The following is a 16438-nucleotide window of genomic DNA, read 5'->3' on the forward strand; positions in this document are numbered from 1 at the left end:
CCTGGCTAAACCAAACTCCACTGCCTCCATAGTTAAGGCCCTTTAAATGCATCTTAAAATGCTGCGTTCTAGTGTCCAGTTAAGTTTACATAAGCTTGCACTGCACACCACAGCATCCAGGCAGGCCTTCACTCTACAGTCTCCGATCTAATCAGACAGGAGAGAAAGTAGGTGAACAGACTAAATGGACTGTGTCAGAAGGGACAGGGTCCTGCTGCAGCATGGCATTGTGATGGATACTGTCTCTACAGCTTGTTAGTTTTGTCCCCACAAGTACTCCAAGAGGATGTATTTTCATCACCCGCTAAGTCTTGCTGTACTGAACTAAACCTCACCCTAAGATGGGAAAGGGCAGCAGTGTCTGTTTTCCTGTTAGGTTTAGGATTACCTGGCAAATCCTTATACTTCTTTTTTTCAAATCGTGGAATATCTACACCTGGACCAACAGTCTCTGTGTCATTTCTCTGATAATTATTCTCCTTGCCAGTTTTTCTCTTGCCCATCTGACTTTTTTTCACTTGGTCTTCATTTTTGCTTATTTTGACCTCTGGCTTTTTTTTACTACTTTGCAGCTTTTCCTCACTAGAGGAATCTGTTTTGTTGATTTCACTTTTTTTCATGTTTGCTTTTTGTTTTACATCTTTCACATTCACACCCGATTTTAATGCATGTTCGTTGGAGACCTGTTCCAAGCAAGGTGAATTCTGAAGACTGGAGTCATCTGATGGAGCTTTATCACTTAATGGGAGAACACCTGGACTTTTGGACTTATTCTCCACACTTATTCTCTCAATGATAGCTTCTTTATTTATTTCCTGTTGTAAGGAGTCATTTTTTCCCAGCTTATTTGATGGCTCTTCACTCACCACGTATGTTCTTCTACTAATTTTGCCTTTACTGCAACGATCGATACTCTCCTTCACATTGAAGTTACTACTTTTCTGTAAGGTTACCTGTTCCAAAGCATCCAGGCAAGCCAGCTGTGTGGACTTGAGTGCTTCAGATTTACTGCTGCTCACACTTTTAGCCTGGAGGAGCTGCTTAGAACTTTGTGGTCTCTCTTCATTAATGCATGGGTCGGAGCTACTTTTAGAATTGCTTTTACTCACAGCTCTCTTTTTCTTTGTGCTGATCTTCCCAACAAGTAGAGGTTCAATAGCTCTGCTGTTACTTTCATTTTTTCCCTCTATTGTAACAAATCCAGGGACTCGACTGAAGTTATGATTCCTGTAAGCATCGCATACCATTTCCTCTGATGGTAGCTCGTCAACAACAAGCATTTTATTCAAGGATTCCAAGTTCAGAGGGCTATCAGGCTGATGAAGTGAATTCTCAAGACAGGGAGTGCTCAATTTTATGGATGCATTTGTTTCATTAGCACTGCTGTCTCCTCCACCAGTGCTCCAGCTGGACATTCGATCTGGTATAGTGGCTTGCTTAAAATCCACAACAGACGATGGTGTACTCGTTGTAAAAAGAGTGGAACGTTTCTTTCTTTCTGTAACATGCCCACGTAATTGTGCCACGCTGTCACTCCATGGTCTTCTAGGGTCATCCAACTGGGGTAATGGAAGATTATTATCCAGGTTACATGCTGGGAAATCCTGGGAACTTTGCTGGATACAGGATGAGGATTCTGCAGCAAATGATCATTCTGGTTAGCAAAAGGCAATGGACTAAATAAAAACAAACTTTCCCCAGAACCATAAAATCCCACAAACTCACATATATGGTCACCATAATATAATACAGATGGCTTCAAAGGCAAGACAGCTCTTATTAGACAACCTCGTGCTTTTCTACTGGAGAATTCACACACCGTGTGTGGCAGAGATGCTTATATAGCTCATCTCTCAATAGGGGAATGACTCAAAGCAAAACCCAACTTCTCCAAGTAGAAGTCTTGTGGATGTTCAAAATCCAGATCTGAGTTAGTATTTATACTGTGATAGTGCTTAAGAACCTCAAGTCACAGATCAGAACCCCTTTATTCTAGGGGCTGTACAAACATCTGGTACTGTAATCCTTTAAATGCAACCCTATCATTTATTCCCATTTTTAGTAGCTGAACTCAACAAATCAACCTAAGTTTTTGCCATCTAATAGCTCTTAGATTTTATCCTAATTTTAAAGCTCTCTCAGTAGATCAGGATTCATTATCCACTACAACTCAGCATTCATGCTGAAGTCAGTTGCTGGAAAGAATATTGCTCCACATTTCTTAGCTACACCCTCTGTATAATGTCAAAATAGTGCCTCACAGGAGTACTAGGCTGGTCTCCACTGCCCAAATAAACCCATTTGCAGAGTCATCAAATTAGACAAAAATAATACAGCAGTAGGATGAAGCCACGAACAATAACCCTTAGGGAAAATTAGCTTTTCTATTCCAAGCAAAGTTCTCATGGTTTATATTTTAGTGAACTGGCTGGTAAGCATGCAACTTCCTGGACAGGATCAGAATTGCTTATAGATGATACATTTTCAGTAACCAACAGAGATTCTTTTTGACACAAAAAGAAAGGGCTGTCTGCTTTGGAAACAAGGGCATACAACTTCTCTCTGTAAACACTTAGAGAAGGTATTGGTAGTTCCCATTGAGAGATCTGAGATGAACCCCTGTAAGGCATGAAGTTCACATGCAGCTACAATATGGTAGCAAACTAACAAACAAGTCTTGTATAGCCACAGATTGTTCCAATAATGTCATTCTTGGGATACCAGTACAGCCAGAGGATACAATTTATCATATCAGCTTCTAGTTAAGTCTATAACCATTCTACACTGCATGACAAAGCATTATTTCTAAGCACAAACAGATAACAAAAAGTCATTCAAGCAAAAGATGAAGATGCAATTTACCTCCAAAACCAATCTGAGAATCAACACAGAGTTGTTCCGTTTTGCCTACTTCATTCAATTCCTGTGCATTTTTCTCACACCTCTGTAATGCCTCTTGAACATGTTGTGGAGGGGAAGGTTCCTTTAAGACAACAGCTGTGGTTTTACCAGGGTCATCTAGAATGGACTTTTGGATCCCTACTGGGAAGGTCTGCACTTCTGCTGCGCAGCTGCCACTTTGCCTTTTTCCATCCTCTACCTCAGAGACTGGGACTCGCATTGGTATTGCTAAAGGTCTGAAGAGAGACAAGGTTGACAGAAAAAAGAAATGGCAACAATGGAGCACATGATCCAACACTTACATGCCCCTCAACCCAGCACTAAATTCCATTCCTGCACAGGGCAGCACATAATTTTAAGCACATTCCTGAATATATAAAGGGCAGAAATGAAGAGGAACACAAGCTGGCTGAGTGGAATTTGTTTTCTGCCAAGTTGCAATTGCATACAGGGAAGGAATGTGTCTGTCTTAAGACACAAACTTTGCAGGAAGGAAAAAGAATAAGAAGGATAATGAAAGCAAGGTCCTACAGAGCACAATTCAAACAGCAATTTCTAGGGCTGTGATTACACCAGGACCAGAATTCTCAACTTGACAGGAAACGAATCTTCAAATATATTATTTCAAAGGACAGATCCCATTTGTGACTGCCTTCCCAAAACACATACCTAAACTGCACTTGTACCCAGGTTCCTACTGAATATATAGTGTTGTAAAGATACACATCGTTTTAGCAACAAAGATCCCAACTCATGAAAGCACTTGAACATGTATAAAACTTTAAGCACCTGGCTAGTCCTATCGTCTCTGTATGCTTAAACATGCATGCTGAAGTATTCTGCTAGACTATGGCCACAGATTATAACTATTAACAATACAAAGTATAATTGCAAAGGGGACAATGAAACTACAGATAGAAGTAAACTATGCCAACAACATGTGTTCCATGTGTTCACAGGACTGAATCTATAAGATCTCTCTTTCCCAGATGTATCCACAATCTGAAGATGAGACAGGAGACAACAGGAGGGGCTACATGTAATGCATGAGAAAGTAAGAAGTAGATTGAGGACACATGTTTTCACATAAAGGCACTTGAAAGAGAGGGAAGGGTAGTTTTTATGTAGGAGGGCAGGAAGTGCATTCTATTCAAACAGTAGTATGGGAGAAGCATAAGCCTAAGATGGGGAAAATGGGGGAAGAAGGCGCAGGAGAGGCAGGAAACAAAGATTGGGAAAAAATAGGCAGCAGAACAAGGAATAGCTAAATGGAAGAGAAACAAAGGGAAACAGCAAATTGGATATGCAACTGAAATGCATGTGCATACACTGTAGCCTCACAGATGAGCACTGGACTGATGCTCAGATTTGGGTCCCATTTCCAGCTCTGTCACTGGTCTGCTGGATGACTGTGAACAAGTCACTTCACTGTCCCAGCCTGTTTTCCCACATGGAAACAGAGGCAATGACCACATGACCTCCTCTGAATTCAACCATTAAAATTTCTACACAATGGGTGTGTCTGCATGCGATGCTTAATGCATAGTAGCCTAACAACACTGCGCAGTAGCACGTCACAACACAGAGTGTTAATATACTAGTGCACAGTATTAGGCTACTGCACAGTAGTGTCACTAAAAAGGTGTTCACTGGCGATACTGCGCAGTAACTCTAGTTACTGTGCATTTAGCTACTTCATTAAGCAATTACTAAATTAAATGCACAGTAACTACTGTGTATTAATGAACATGTAGATGCACCCAGTAGGTCCTTGTAATTATCAGGTTAAGTGGTTGGAGCTGCTTCTTTTGTATGACATTTTAGGATTACAACATTCATAGATTAATATCTAAATTTGATAAAATTTGATTGCTTCAGGGGTATCTGCATGGATTGATTTTAGATCGCCATTAAATGATCTAATTGGGCAATTCATTCACAATGTATTGCAGTGTCTGAAAAATCACAACCAACTGTCTTTGATTCTCCACTTCTGGAGCAAGCATCCACATTTTCCATGAAGTGTCCATATCTGATTCAGGAAGGACCAAATCTTTCTCAATAGGTCAAATCCTGGCTGGAGGACTGTTGAGTCACTGACTATGTATTTCTGCAGCAGGTTGGTATTTGCCCAGGTTTCCCTCCATTGTTCTTCAGTGCTGTTATCATCATCAAATCTTCTTGGCAGATTTCCAGAAGAGTTTTCTAGATTTGAGCCTATTTAGTGATGATGTGGTGATGTCCTTGTTGATTGGAAGGTTTGGGTTACTGGTGACCTGATGGTATTTCTTCATGCACGTGGCATTGCAGCAGAGCTATGGCAGAGCCATGGCAATGACGTACTTTTTAACGTTCCTGATGTAATCTGCATAGCTGCATTTAACTGTGTATCAACAATCTTTGTGTGCATGCTTTTGTTCCAGACTGGGGAGCAATATTTTGCTGTAGCGAAAACAAGTGCTAAAGTAGCCATTCACAGTGTGGTTGCATTTGCTCCCCAAGTTGTTCCAGCCAGTTTATGCACAAGGTTAACTTGTGCTTTCCTTTTTATAGCAACACTCCGTAGATGTTCATGAAAGGGAAGGCTCTGATCGAGAGTTATGCCAAGATATTTTGGGAACTTCTCATGCTTAACCTCTTCTCCACAGAAAGTGATGGTGAGTTTCTAAACGTTGTGGGTGTTGTTTACATGAAATTATGTGACAAGTTTTCCTTGGATTTGTGGGGGGGGAGTCTCCAACATGCAAAATATTCTTCAAGTAATTTGAGGTCTTCACAAAGATTTGAGATTTTGTGCTTAGCTTGGTAGTCTCACTTCAATGTAGTTACTCTCTAAACTTGCTAACTGGAGAGCAGGATGCAGCCCTTTTATTCTAAACACATTTCACCATAGATTTGAGAACCAAAAAATAAAAAGTCTCAACATTTACACCCCAATTTTTTCCCCCTCCTTATTCCAGACAAGCAGGTACAGATCAGGTTTATAAAAACCCAGGATGAAACGTAACCACATTTGACTTTTTAGGCTTACCTGACAAGTGGAGATACTCCAAGCTGCCCATCTGTGAGGTCATCAGGCCAGCTGTCTTCAGCACCACTGTCTTTCTGACTAGATGATGACTGAGACCTCAGATGGTACTAGAGCATGGAGCAATGGAACAGTCCAGTTAAGAGCTCCATAATAACTACGTACTATACTGCAACAGAGTAAGAGAAGCTCCGATTCTGGACTTAATTTTTGGGATGCCAACAGTGGAAACGTACAATTACTTTAAATAGTAAACTTGCATTTACAGACTCTCCCATTTAAATAAAAAATGGGAATACCGGAGTTATTTGGAAAAAAAGATATAGGACATTGCCCTCTCCAAAAGGGAAATGGAACAAGCCAGAAGTGAGGAGCCAGGAGACTGCACTGACATGTCTCTGAGGAGCATAATCACTTTATGAAAAGTTTAAGTTTTGATTAAAAACAAAACAAAACAAGTTTCTAGCTCTTATAAAAGGGGAAGTTTGCTTTCCAAACCTGAACTGATATAATATTGTTTCAGTGAGACTGCAACTCCTACGAGAGATCCATGAACTCTACATTTAGCTTACAGTGCTGTTATGTCTGACATCTAATGATAGTAATTTAAATATCTTCATAGTTAAACTGTTTCACTGTAGACTACAGTATTGTGGTAGCAACCAGAAGTCGTAATCAGGAACTAGGACCTTGTGTTGGGAACTGGACAAACAAGGAAAGGGGAAAATGGTCCCTGTCCCAGACAGCTAAATGTTGTTTAGCTGAGGACTACTCTGGAAGACCTGAAGCATTTGTGGTACTGGGAGAAAAATACCACCTATATTCTGTTCATGGTACCAGACTTGGGATCTCACTCGCACTTAATGAAGGCCTGGCCTACCCACAGATTATATCCATCATAGTTAGGGGCATGATGGTGTTTGCCAAAATAGTTAAACCAGTACAATCCCTAGTGTGGATGCAGTTATATCAGCCTTCCTTACTCCCATTCCTGTGTGGCCTTAGACTGTACCTACTTTGGTACCAAGTGAAGATTTCAAATAGTTACACAGATCTAAACTGATCTACACTGCAAGTTCTTGCTGGCATGAATACCGTTAGTTAAGTGTACGTGTCAGGTGAAAATCACCCCCGACACCATTACAATTTTTTCAATACATCACACCACCAAATACAACACAAACCTTGCTTTTAAGAGGCAGAACGAAAAAAACTCTTCCCTTGAGAGCCTCAGCCAAAGTGGGGGTGGGAGAAATATACACAGCCAACAATTAGGGAGTCCTGCAGCATTACTTTCTCGCACCACCTACACCAGCAGAGGCAGAAACTGCTACAAGTATTACCATATTTCCTCACTTATAATGCAGTCCCCAATTTCCAGAAGCAGTATAAGGGAAAGGTGCATGTAGTATTAGAGAAAATATGGTAAAACCACATGTCAGCAAAGCCTACATCTTCTACTGACAGGTGTTCTTCTGCCAGTACAAGCTGAATCTCCAACTGAGCCCTTGTATGCTTGTAGTTGCCAAGTCAGAAAAGATAAATCAGAATGATTGGAGAGGGGCAGCTTAGAGTGCAAGGACACCAATAAAGATGCTGTATTGTGTTCTCAGTAAGCAGGACCAGTAAGATTTTTCAAAGAATGAAGTCAGCAATTGTCATTAGATAAAGAGCCAGACACATTCCTTCCATCACAGAGTGCTACTATCCCAGAAGCTTACCTCAGAGAGTCTGCTCATCTTAATTGCAGTCATCAGGTTACCATTCATAAAGTCCTCTAGTTCTTTAAGAGTCTTATTCTGTATCAAAAAAGAACTTAAATTAAAAGATAAATTCCTTTAGTTTTAATTTAGAGCAGACAGAAATGTGACAACCTTACAGGGGAACATGGATATGAAAGTAGGTTTCATCTACATTAAAGATGGGACTGTGTTTTAAACTCCATCGCCACACAGCTACAAGAGAGAATAGGATCAAAGTTTAATGGTACCTTTTAAAAAAAAGAATAGATATTAAAATCTGGTATGTTTTGACAGGGAGGAAGAGGGGGCAAATAAATTAAACAAATGTACTCTCTACTTGGTAGTCTCTATGGAAGTCATGGCATTAGTCTCATACCAGAAAACATAATTTTTGCCGCAACACAGCATTCTGAAAGTGACATCTCTCCACTTCCTTCTGTAGTGACATCTTCTCATAGACCAGTCTTTGGGTATTCGCCTTCTCGGCACTGAGGGCCAGAGCCAGAGCTTTATTATTGCGTTTTAAGGAGACCTTTATGGTAGAAGAGTTGTCTACAGGGAAAAGAATAAATAGGTATTTTGTTACACGATTCTTAATGCTGTGCCCCTTACAGAACTAATCTACAGTAATCAAAGCCCCAAATGCCACCTTTCTGCATCTCAGTGAGGCTCTGCACAGGCACCAGGGACCACCACATACACTTCTGTAGGCAATCAGGACCCACATTCTTATTTGTGCCTCTTTCTTCTGCCACTGTTACTATAATGCCGTTTTCTGTGGCCTACCCTAATCTCAGCATACAAACTAACACATGTACAGACCCCCTTCTCATACATCACCAGCAAAGTAACATTGCTTATCCACGGACAGCATCCGTGACTCCCCATCCATTGTAGGGATTTTCAGAATTGTCCCAGTTCATTAAAAAGGGGGAAGAGGACAGTGAGCTTTCATAGAACAAATCAAGCTCACAGCAACTTTCATTTATATTGAGCCAGTCTCCCTTCACTCAGTCACACTGTGCAATATTTTCAGTTCCTGCCATAATAGGAACAACCTTCCTGCATCTTTTCACCTTATCTACCCTTCTCCCACTTTTAAGCTCTCCATTCCTCATCTCTCTATTATTATTCTAACTGCGCTACTTATTTTACATTCATGGGATAGTTTTGGACACAGGTTACTTGAAGGAGTAAATATGATGTGAACCTCTGATCCATGGCCTTTTTCATGTAAGTAAATACCTGTGTCCTGCACAGACACATTGGCTTTGATGGCATTATTTCTGTCCTGCAGAAAACGTTTCAGGATCAGTACCTGAAGTTGCATTGTACTGAAGAAATGAACACACTGTTCAAAGTTAGTTTTCAAGTAGGATGGTACTAACAGAAGCCTGAGAGAAAGGACCCGCATTATGAAGTGCATCCCTCCATATCTGAGAAGAAAAAAGGACAGTCCTGTTCAGCCATCAAATTACTGTTGCAAAACTGAAGACTGATTTTACTGGTAAGGTGCTGGTCTGGGATTCAGAGGACCTATGTTCAATTCCAGGCTCTGCCACAGACTTTCAGTGACCTTGGGCAAGTCACTTAATCTCTCTATGCTTCAAATCCCCATTTGTGAAATGAGGCAATAGCAGCTCTTCTCTCCCCATTTAATAGATTTTAACAATACACTTGCTGGCCAGACAACTCTTTCCATCTGCTAACAGCACCTAGTGCAGTACCGCGCAGATCTTACTTAGGGCCTCTCAGTGCTAATCAAGTACAAACAAACGCTCGCTCACTTATGATTTTAGTTTTGATCTTCGACACGATGGAAGCATTCAGCTTTGCCGTCTTTAGAGCGCCATTTTTCTTCTCCCTCATCCGCTCTCGCACGCCGCTTAGCAAGAAAAGAGACGTTTCCGTGCTTTCCGTGGACGCCATGGCCGAAGAGCCCCGTTTCTCTGCAACAGATAGGGGACAGATACCCAATGCAGTTAGTGCTTGCCGTTTTTTCCAGAAAGCAAAGCCCGCTGACACCAGCGAACAACACTCCCCCCCAGCCAACATATGGGTGCCAAAAGGAATTAAAAGGAGTTTTTATTTTTCCTACAGCGACACCCTGGCACCCTTTACAACCCCGCTGTCTTTCCTAAAGTGGGAAAGGTGGCAAAGCCCTTGGGCGCTGGCAACGTGCTGGGGGCCACTTCTATGCCTTGGCAAAGAGGTGGGCAAGGGCCCGGCCTTTCCCCACTCAGGGCAGCTCCATTGTCTGATTAGAGGGAAAGCCAGCGGGCGGCTCCTGCACGGCAGGGGGCTCGGGGCACTCAGCAGCCCCGGCCCGGCCGCCCCTGGCACGGGGGCTCCTCCCGCCGGCCGCCCGCTGAGTACCGCTGCTCTGGAGGCTTTCCCTACCCCCGCAGGGCCCGTCTCCCGCGCTCGCACCCACGGCCCGGGGGGTGTCAGGGCAGCCCCTGCCCGGGCGGCCGCAAGGACCCGCCGCACGTCACCTCCGTACCCACCGCGCCAGTTTGAACCGCGTCACGTGGGTCGCGACCAACGGCTCGCAGAGCCGGGGGCGGAGAGAAGGAGAAGCCCCGCCCCCGCCCGGCCGGACTGCCCTCTGCTCCCGCCCCGGCCGCCGCTGGTGGGGCCCGCTGAGGCCGTGGAAGCAGCAAACCCGTCGCGATGTAGAGTTAATTTTGGCTTTAAGGCCATGTTATGAAGGTGGGAGACTCCTCCCTAGCTTGTTCCTGGGCCCTAAGGGCTGAGGGCAAGCGAAACTCGGGGGCACCCGAGCTCCAAGCCTCCAGGCTTGGGTCTGCAAGTAGGATGTTCACCAAAGGATTTGGGAACAGCAGAAGCCCCAGGTGGGGGTGGGGGATGTCTGCTGGTAGTAGGGCCTGTTTTGGTTCTGGACTGACTCACAGACTAGGAGTTATTTGGCCAATTTGGCTTGGAATACAATTTTTTTTTAGAATTACATTTTAACTGCCTGGCTTCCTTGCATACACGCGTACAGGCCTCTGGCTGCTTTACCACTCCATCCGGGAAGAGCACAGGTCATCTGCAGACACTTCCTCAGCTTGATGAAGGGTGTTTGTACCCAAAAGCTTGCTAAGAAGAATTTTTCCAGCTATTTGAATTGGCCTTATAAAAGATACCAGTTTTCCCCAAAGAGCCTTGTCAATGTAAATATGTTCATTCAAAGGTGTCCCTCACTTTGGAAACTTAGGTTAGATACTAGGAAAAAATCTCTCACTGGGAGGGTAGTAAAGCACTGAACAGGTTACCCATAAAGGTTGTGGACTCTCCATCCTTGAAGGTTTTTAAGATCCGGGTGGACAAAGCCTTGGCTGGGATGATCTAGTTAGGTACTGGCCTGGTCTGAGCAGGGGGTTGGACTACATGCGACTTCCTGAGGTCCTTTTCAACCCTCATTTTCTGTGATTCTACAGTCTGGGCCACACTGCCTCAGCCAGCCACTGGCTATGTTCAGGGAATGGATGATGTGCCTGACTTCACCAACCCAGTTAACTGCCTCGCTGTCCTTTCAACAGTGGAAGTGGTGACTGCCGGTCAGGAAAACCCAGTGTCTTTGAGATTTTTCTTTTGAGCCTTGTGGTACACGACACTTTTAGAGAAGTTCCAGTTCCTGGGAGCACATGATTGTCAGAGAATTGCAGCTTTGTTTCAGGGAGCAAAGGTTTGGGTGGATAAGTAAGTGCATAAGCAACACACAGGACCTGGATACGAGCACCAGGTTCACATGTGCATGTGGTTCACATGCAGAATGTTACAGGAGGATGTTGAAGATTAAAGCCCTTGGCAGACAATTTAATGGCATGATGGGACCTGATCCCAGATCCCAACAACTGTATGTCCTGCCAGGCTGCAAGTGCATGGCAGGAGGCAGAGCTGTCCCTTGGGAGGGGGCGAGTTGGAGTGACCGCCCCAGGCCCTGCACTTTGGGGGGGGCCCCATGGACAGTGCCATACAGGCCCCACTGAGGGCACCACCACTCTGCATGGCTGCCGCATGCAACCAACTTTGCACTCCAACTGCTTGCCACCCACCCCCACTCCGGCTGCTTACTATCCCCCGTCCTCCGCTCTGCTTCACTCTCCAGCCGCTTACCATCCCCCTCCTTCCCCCTTGCTCCAGCCACTCACCATCCCCCACACCTGTTCCACACAGGCCCCACACAGGTTGATATGCCCTGGGCCTCGCACACCTCTAGGGTCAGCTCTGGCAGGAGGCATAATTCTGGGAATGAGGGATAAGATCCCAAATGCACCCTTTCAACTTGCTAGCTTATATGGATCCTGAGCGCATGATCCTGGGCTCCATCTGCACTTACAAGTTGTAGAGCTGCGCTGTGCACAGCTTCCTCAGGGCTACCAGAGGCACTGGTCTTCTAGTGCCAGGCAGAGGGAATCAAGTATACTTGCAGACCCCCTGGGCAGCCCCAGCCCAGTCCGAGATCCTAGGCTGCCTTAGTCCCTATGCGAACAATCAGCTGATTGTCAGCATGGGAGCTGGAGCAGCCAAGGGTCTCCAACCAGGCCTGGGCATGCCACACATTAAATTTAAAGCTCCATACAAGCCAGCCACAACAATATTCTATATTAGATGTGGAACATCTTTGTGGCTGGTTTACTATTCTATGGTGCATGTTGTCACACAAGCCTTTCCTTTTAAGGTTTGCTTGAATACAATTGGCCAGCAAAGTATATATGGAAAAACAATGTTCAGCCCCTCATGCAGAATACACACTCAGCCCCATTTACAAAGTCCCGTATTTGACCTTGTGGCCAACCCATATTCAGGCATGTTTGCAGATGCAGCACTTAGTGAGCTGTATCACTTCAGCACTGATTCTCTTAAAGCATGTGTACAAGAGAAGCAACTTCATCAAAGACAATGGAATTACAGCAAGAGTCAGACAGAAGCAGACACTGGCTGCCTAACCCAGTTCCATACTAGCACTGACACCACCTACAATAAAAGAATCTCTTGAAAAAGTCTATTACTTGGCTTGGGAATGAAATTGAATGACATTAGGAGAAGTGAAATAAGAGGAGATTTCCCAAAAGTTAGCTAAATTATATGACATTAAGGGGACTTGTAAACTGCATTTCTTGAGGCCATCACAACAGCTTTCTAGCAGAGGCAACATCATAATCAAGTCCTATAATCAGGTTCTACATCAATTGCTGTTTACAATATTTAGGAGGAGTCATTCCAAATCTAGCCTTATGTTACAAATTGCAAACTATAAGACTTCCCAAAATATAAACTCCATCTGCCTTGCTTTTTACCTACCTAGTTTAATGATTTGTTGTTGACACTGGCCATATGTGAAGTATATCGTTACTGGATTTTGGTAGGTAGCAAGGAGGGCATTTTGTAGATTGCCTTGAGATTTGTTTGCTTTTCAAATTCTTCCTAGTATGAGTGCAAATATACTGGTAAACTAGGCCAAGCAGCAAGTAGGTAACAGCATGGCCCACAATGCTAGCCTTAGTTACCAGGAAGAAAACACTGGCTCCAATAAGAGTTTTGCCATTTGTTCAATGTGTCCAGGATTTTGTCCCTGTTAACCATCTTCTTTAAACCCCCCATTCTTGCTTATTATAGGTAGCTACTTTCACAAAAGATTAAATCCACCTCTCTCGTCATCCAGCCATCAATGTTTCAGACCAGCAAGGCAGATGCTTGGAAACCCAATTCCTCAATGTGTAAAAGGATCGCTTAAACTCCAGGCCAGGAGCCTAACCCCAGAGCACAGGGTTTTTTTACTTCTTTCAGTTCAGCAGCATTGTTTCCAAGCAACAGGAGGAAGCTTTAGTTTAATGTGAAGCAGTAGCCTAATTTCCCTCAGTCGCAGTCTCAGCTGCAGACACAGACGGAACAGCAGCATCAAGAGTGAATTCCATCCTCCAGATACCAGGAAACAGAAATGCTCAAGCCAAGATCTATTTAATAATCATTTTAAGGCCTCTAAAAAGGGTCTGATACAGGTAATGGACTATTTCTCATATACTCTGTGCATGTGCATGTGTGTAGTGAGACCTTATACAGAATAGCTGATGGGATTGTTAACTGCATAGTCATTTTTCTTAGCATGTACATAATTATCACCTTTCTGAGTAGCTCCTGAATGGCAGAAAGACAGGCTGTGACTTTCAATTAGCTTTCAAAGTCACTTCTTTGGAAGGCCTTGCACTGCCCAGTGTACATCCTTCCCCAAGGAACCGCTTTGGCACTCCTGCCCTTAAATGAATAAAAAAAGCTGTAATTATAAAGTTAAGGCCAGAGCCTCAGCTGATGTAAATCATCTATGCACTATCCATGTCAATGGAGCTCCACTGACATACTCTGAGGGTCTGGCTCCTAACCATTGACAAGAACCACTACTGGGCTACTTCTAATATATTAGTGCAAACACCTGCACTGGCATTGGAGAACTTTAATGGTTATATGCTGGTTCTGGAGGTTTTGTTCCCTATTAATGATTCTTTTGGGACCTATGTACAATGGTGATGGGCACTTTAGAAAAACATATAGAGAGCCATCTCATTCCACATCCAAATATGCATTTGTAGTCTTGTAAATTATGAAAACTAATGACTTTTAGAGAGATCAAAGTGTCATTTGACTTGTTTTGCATAGTGTATTACCTTGTTATAACAGGGTAGCATCTGCAGCAGCATTTTAAAACCTACAAAAGCACCTTGGGGGTCTTTAAGAGGAGGCTGGGGGTCTTTAAGAGGAGGCTAGATGTACACCCTGCTGGGGTTGTTTGACCCCGGTGTTCTTTCCTGCCATGGCAGGGTGTCGGACTAGATGATCTACTCAGGTCCCTTCCAGCCCTAGAAACTATGAAACCCCAAACTCCCTTGATATCTCAGTTTTCCTCTGGGAACAAACTCCCATTTGCTCGCCTGCCGTGACTTGACGTTCCTTGGTTCTTGAAGAGGAGGCTGTACCAGGGCTTCCCAGGTGAGATCTATGCTCTTACTCACCAAGGTAGGGGGCTTTTGTCTTAAAAGCTAACTGCATGCTCTGACCTCCCCTTAACATGCCCCATGCCTCACAGGTGTGAGCTGTATGTCTCTGTTGGGACTTCAGCCTACTCGGCTTCTGCCCCTTTCTCTCTAGCCAGGCCCACTAGCCTAGACCCACTAGATAGGGCCAGGCTCTGAGGCTCTAGTCTCTTAGTATGCTCTGGGCTTGTGGCCCTATACAATTTTCCCAGACTCTCTGTTGTGCTTCGGCCCATCCAGCCTCATCCCTTTTTTATATGGCTAGCCCCTTTAGCCCATACCTACTGTGTCAGGCTCAGCTTTAAGGCCCTAGTCCCAAACTAGGCCCCTGGCCCTTGTCTGCTGTGCCCCTCTGGCGCTGGGCTCTCCAGCCCCTCTGCAGCTGCACCCCATGAACACTAACAAGGCCTCCTCCTCCCCTACAGCCTCAGCCACAGATCACCAGCTTACAAATGCAACATGAACAGTAAGCCCCTGGGCTATAACAAAATAAAGGTAAAGAAGGCAATCTGCCTACTTACAGTTCCATGGCTCTCTCTCTGCATCCCACCGTCTGCTGCTTTCCCTTGAAGAGCTGCCACAGCCTCTCTAGAAATTCTCAGGAGTCCACCCTCTCAGCCAGCCCCCTCTGACCAGCTCAGACCAGGGTTTATATAGCTCTGGCCTGAGCTCTCTTCCGGTCACCTGATGCCCCAATCAACTGACCAGCCACCCAGGCTCAACTTTTAACCCCGGCTCTGCCGGCTTGCTGGGCCCTTAAAGTTCTGTTCTTAAAGGACATGCTTCCTAGTAACAGGGCTCAGGTTCCCTGTTACACTTGTCAAAACTAGTGCCTGTGTCCTTATCCCCAAACTGGCCTGCCGTAACCTCTTCTTCTCTAGCCTGCTCTTCTTCCAATTTACAGTGATCTGCAACCAAAATAACCCACCTCTCCAGTCACATCACTTGGGAGTTGCCACTATTTGCCCTTTGTGGGGAGGGGGAGGCAGGGTGAATACTCAAACCATTAAAAGTTTGGAAGAGGTGATGAGACTCAACATGATACAGTACTTCAGTATGTCCACTCTCCTTTCCCATTACTACCTAACTTGTGCATTATTCTGCCACTTCTGCATTGCCTATGTTTTGCAGGAGTTTTTAAATATATTGGGCTAATTTGTTTATGGCTTTGGTTCAGTCATTGTTACTTGTGCACAAAATGACACATGCTTCTGTTTCTCTCAACTTTTATGCTGGATTTTAGTAAGCAGTTTGAGTTATGGCAGATTTCCAGACAGCTAGAAAACACATGGAAAGAAAACAGACAGAAAGAAAACGCCTGATAAAAGAGGTTGGAAAACTCTTGTAAGTACTGATTCTTATTTGCTTCTCATGCTGTACTTCAGTGAATGTAAAGGTTTTTTTTAATGACATATTTGGTGCATCTGCACAAGATGTTTGTTGTGCAGTAGACTAATTAGCTGCACAGTAAATATCTCAGCATTTATGTGTGCACCCCTATTAGGCTGGAGTAAACTAATTTACTCCACAGCAGCATAGTACTTGTAAATAAAAGTACTTGAAAATACAAGTACTATCCTGCTGTGCGGTAAAAAATTCTGCAGCAGTGCACACGTAGACACAGGCCCATGTGGCTGGGGCATAAGGGTGCTTCAGTGTTGGGGATGTCTGCTGGCTAGCCTTGCACTGAAGCACTTACAGCTTAGCCAGCCCCTCTGCAGCATGTTGAGCTG

The 16438-nt window shown here is 44.2% G+C and overlaps 1 protein-coding gene across 1 annotated transcript in view; it reads right to left on the bottom strand.

The window, feature by feature from the left end:
- Positions 1-15329, bottom strand: part of LOC109302001 (shugoshin 2-like) — a 33788-nt gene extending 18459 nt beyond the window's left edge. Inside the window, exons 1-8 of the mRNA XM_019523450.1 lie at positions 15227-15329; positions 13801-13927; positions 9459-9620; positions 8048-8223; positions 7651-7728; positions 5933-6039; positions 2863-3137; positions 252-1636 (exon numbers count right to left, since the gene is read on the bottom strand). Of these exons, the coding sequence (XP_019378995.1) occupies positions 252-1636; positions 2863-3137; positions 5933-6039; positions 7651-7728; positions 8048-8223; positions 9459-9600 (2163 nt within the window). The 5' untranslated portion in view covers positions 9601-9620; positions 13801-13927; positions 15227-15329. The remainder of the gene's footprint in view (positions 1-251; positions 1637-2862; positions 3138-5932; positions 6040-7650; positions 7729-8047; positions 8224-9458; positions 9621-13800; positions 13928-15226) is intronic.
- Positions 15330-16438: the final 1109 nt, after the last annotated feature.

The sequence above is a fragment of the Gavialis gangeticus genome, unplaced genomic scaffold (genome assembly GCF_001723915.1).
Source record: "Gavialis gangeticus isolate Ggan-Ray unplaced genomic scaffold, GavGan_comp1, whole genome shotgun sequence".
Classification (NCBI taxonomy): Eukaryota; Metazoa; Chordata; order Crocodylia; family Gavialidae; genus Gavialis; species Gavialis gangeticus.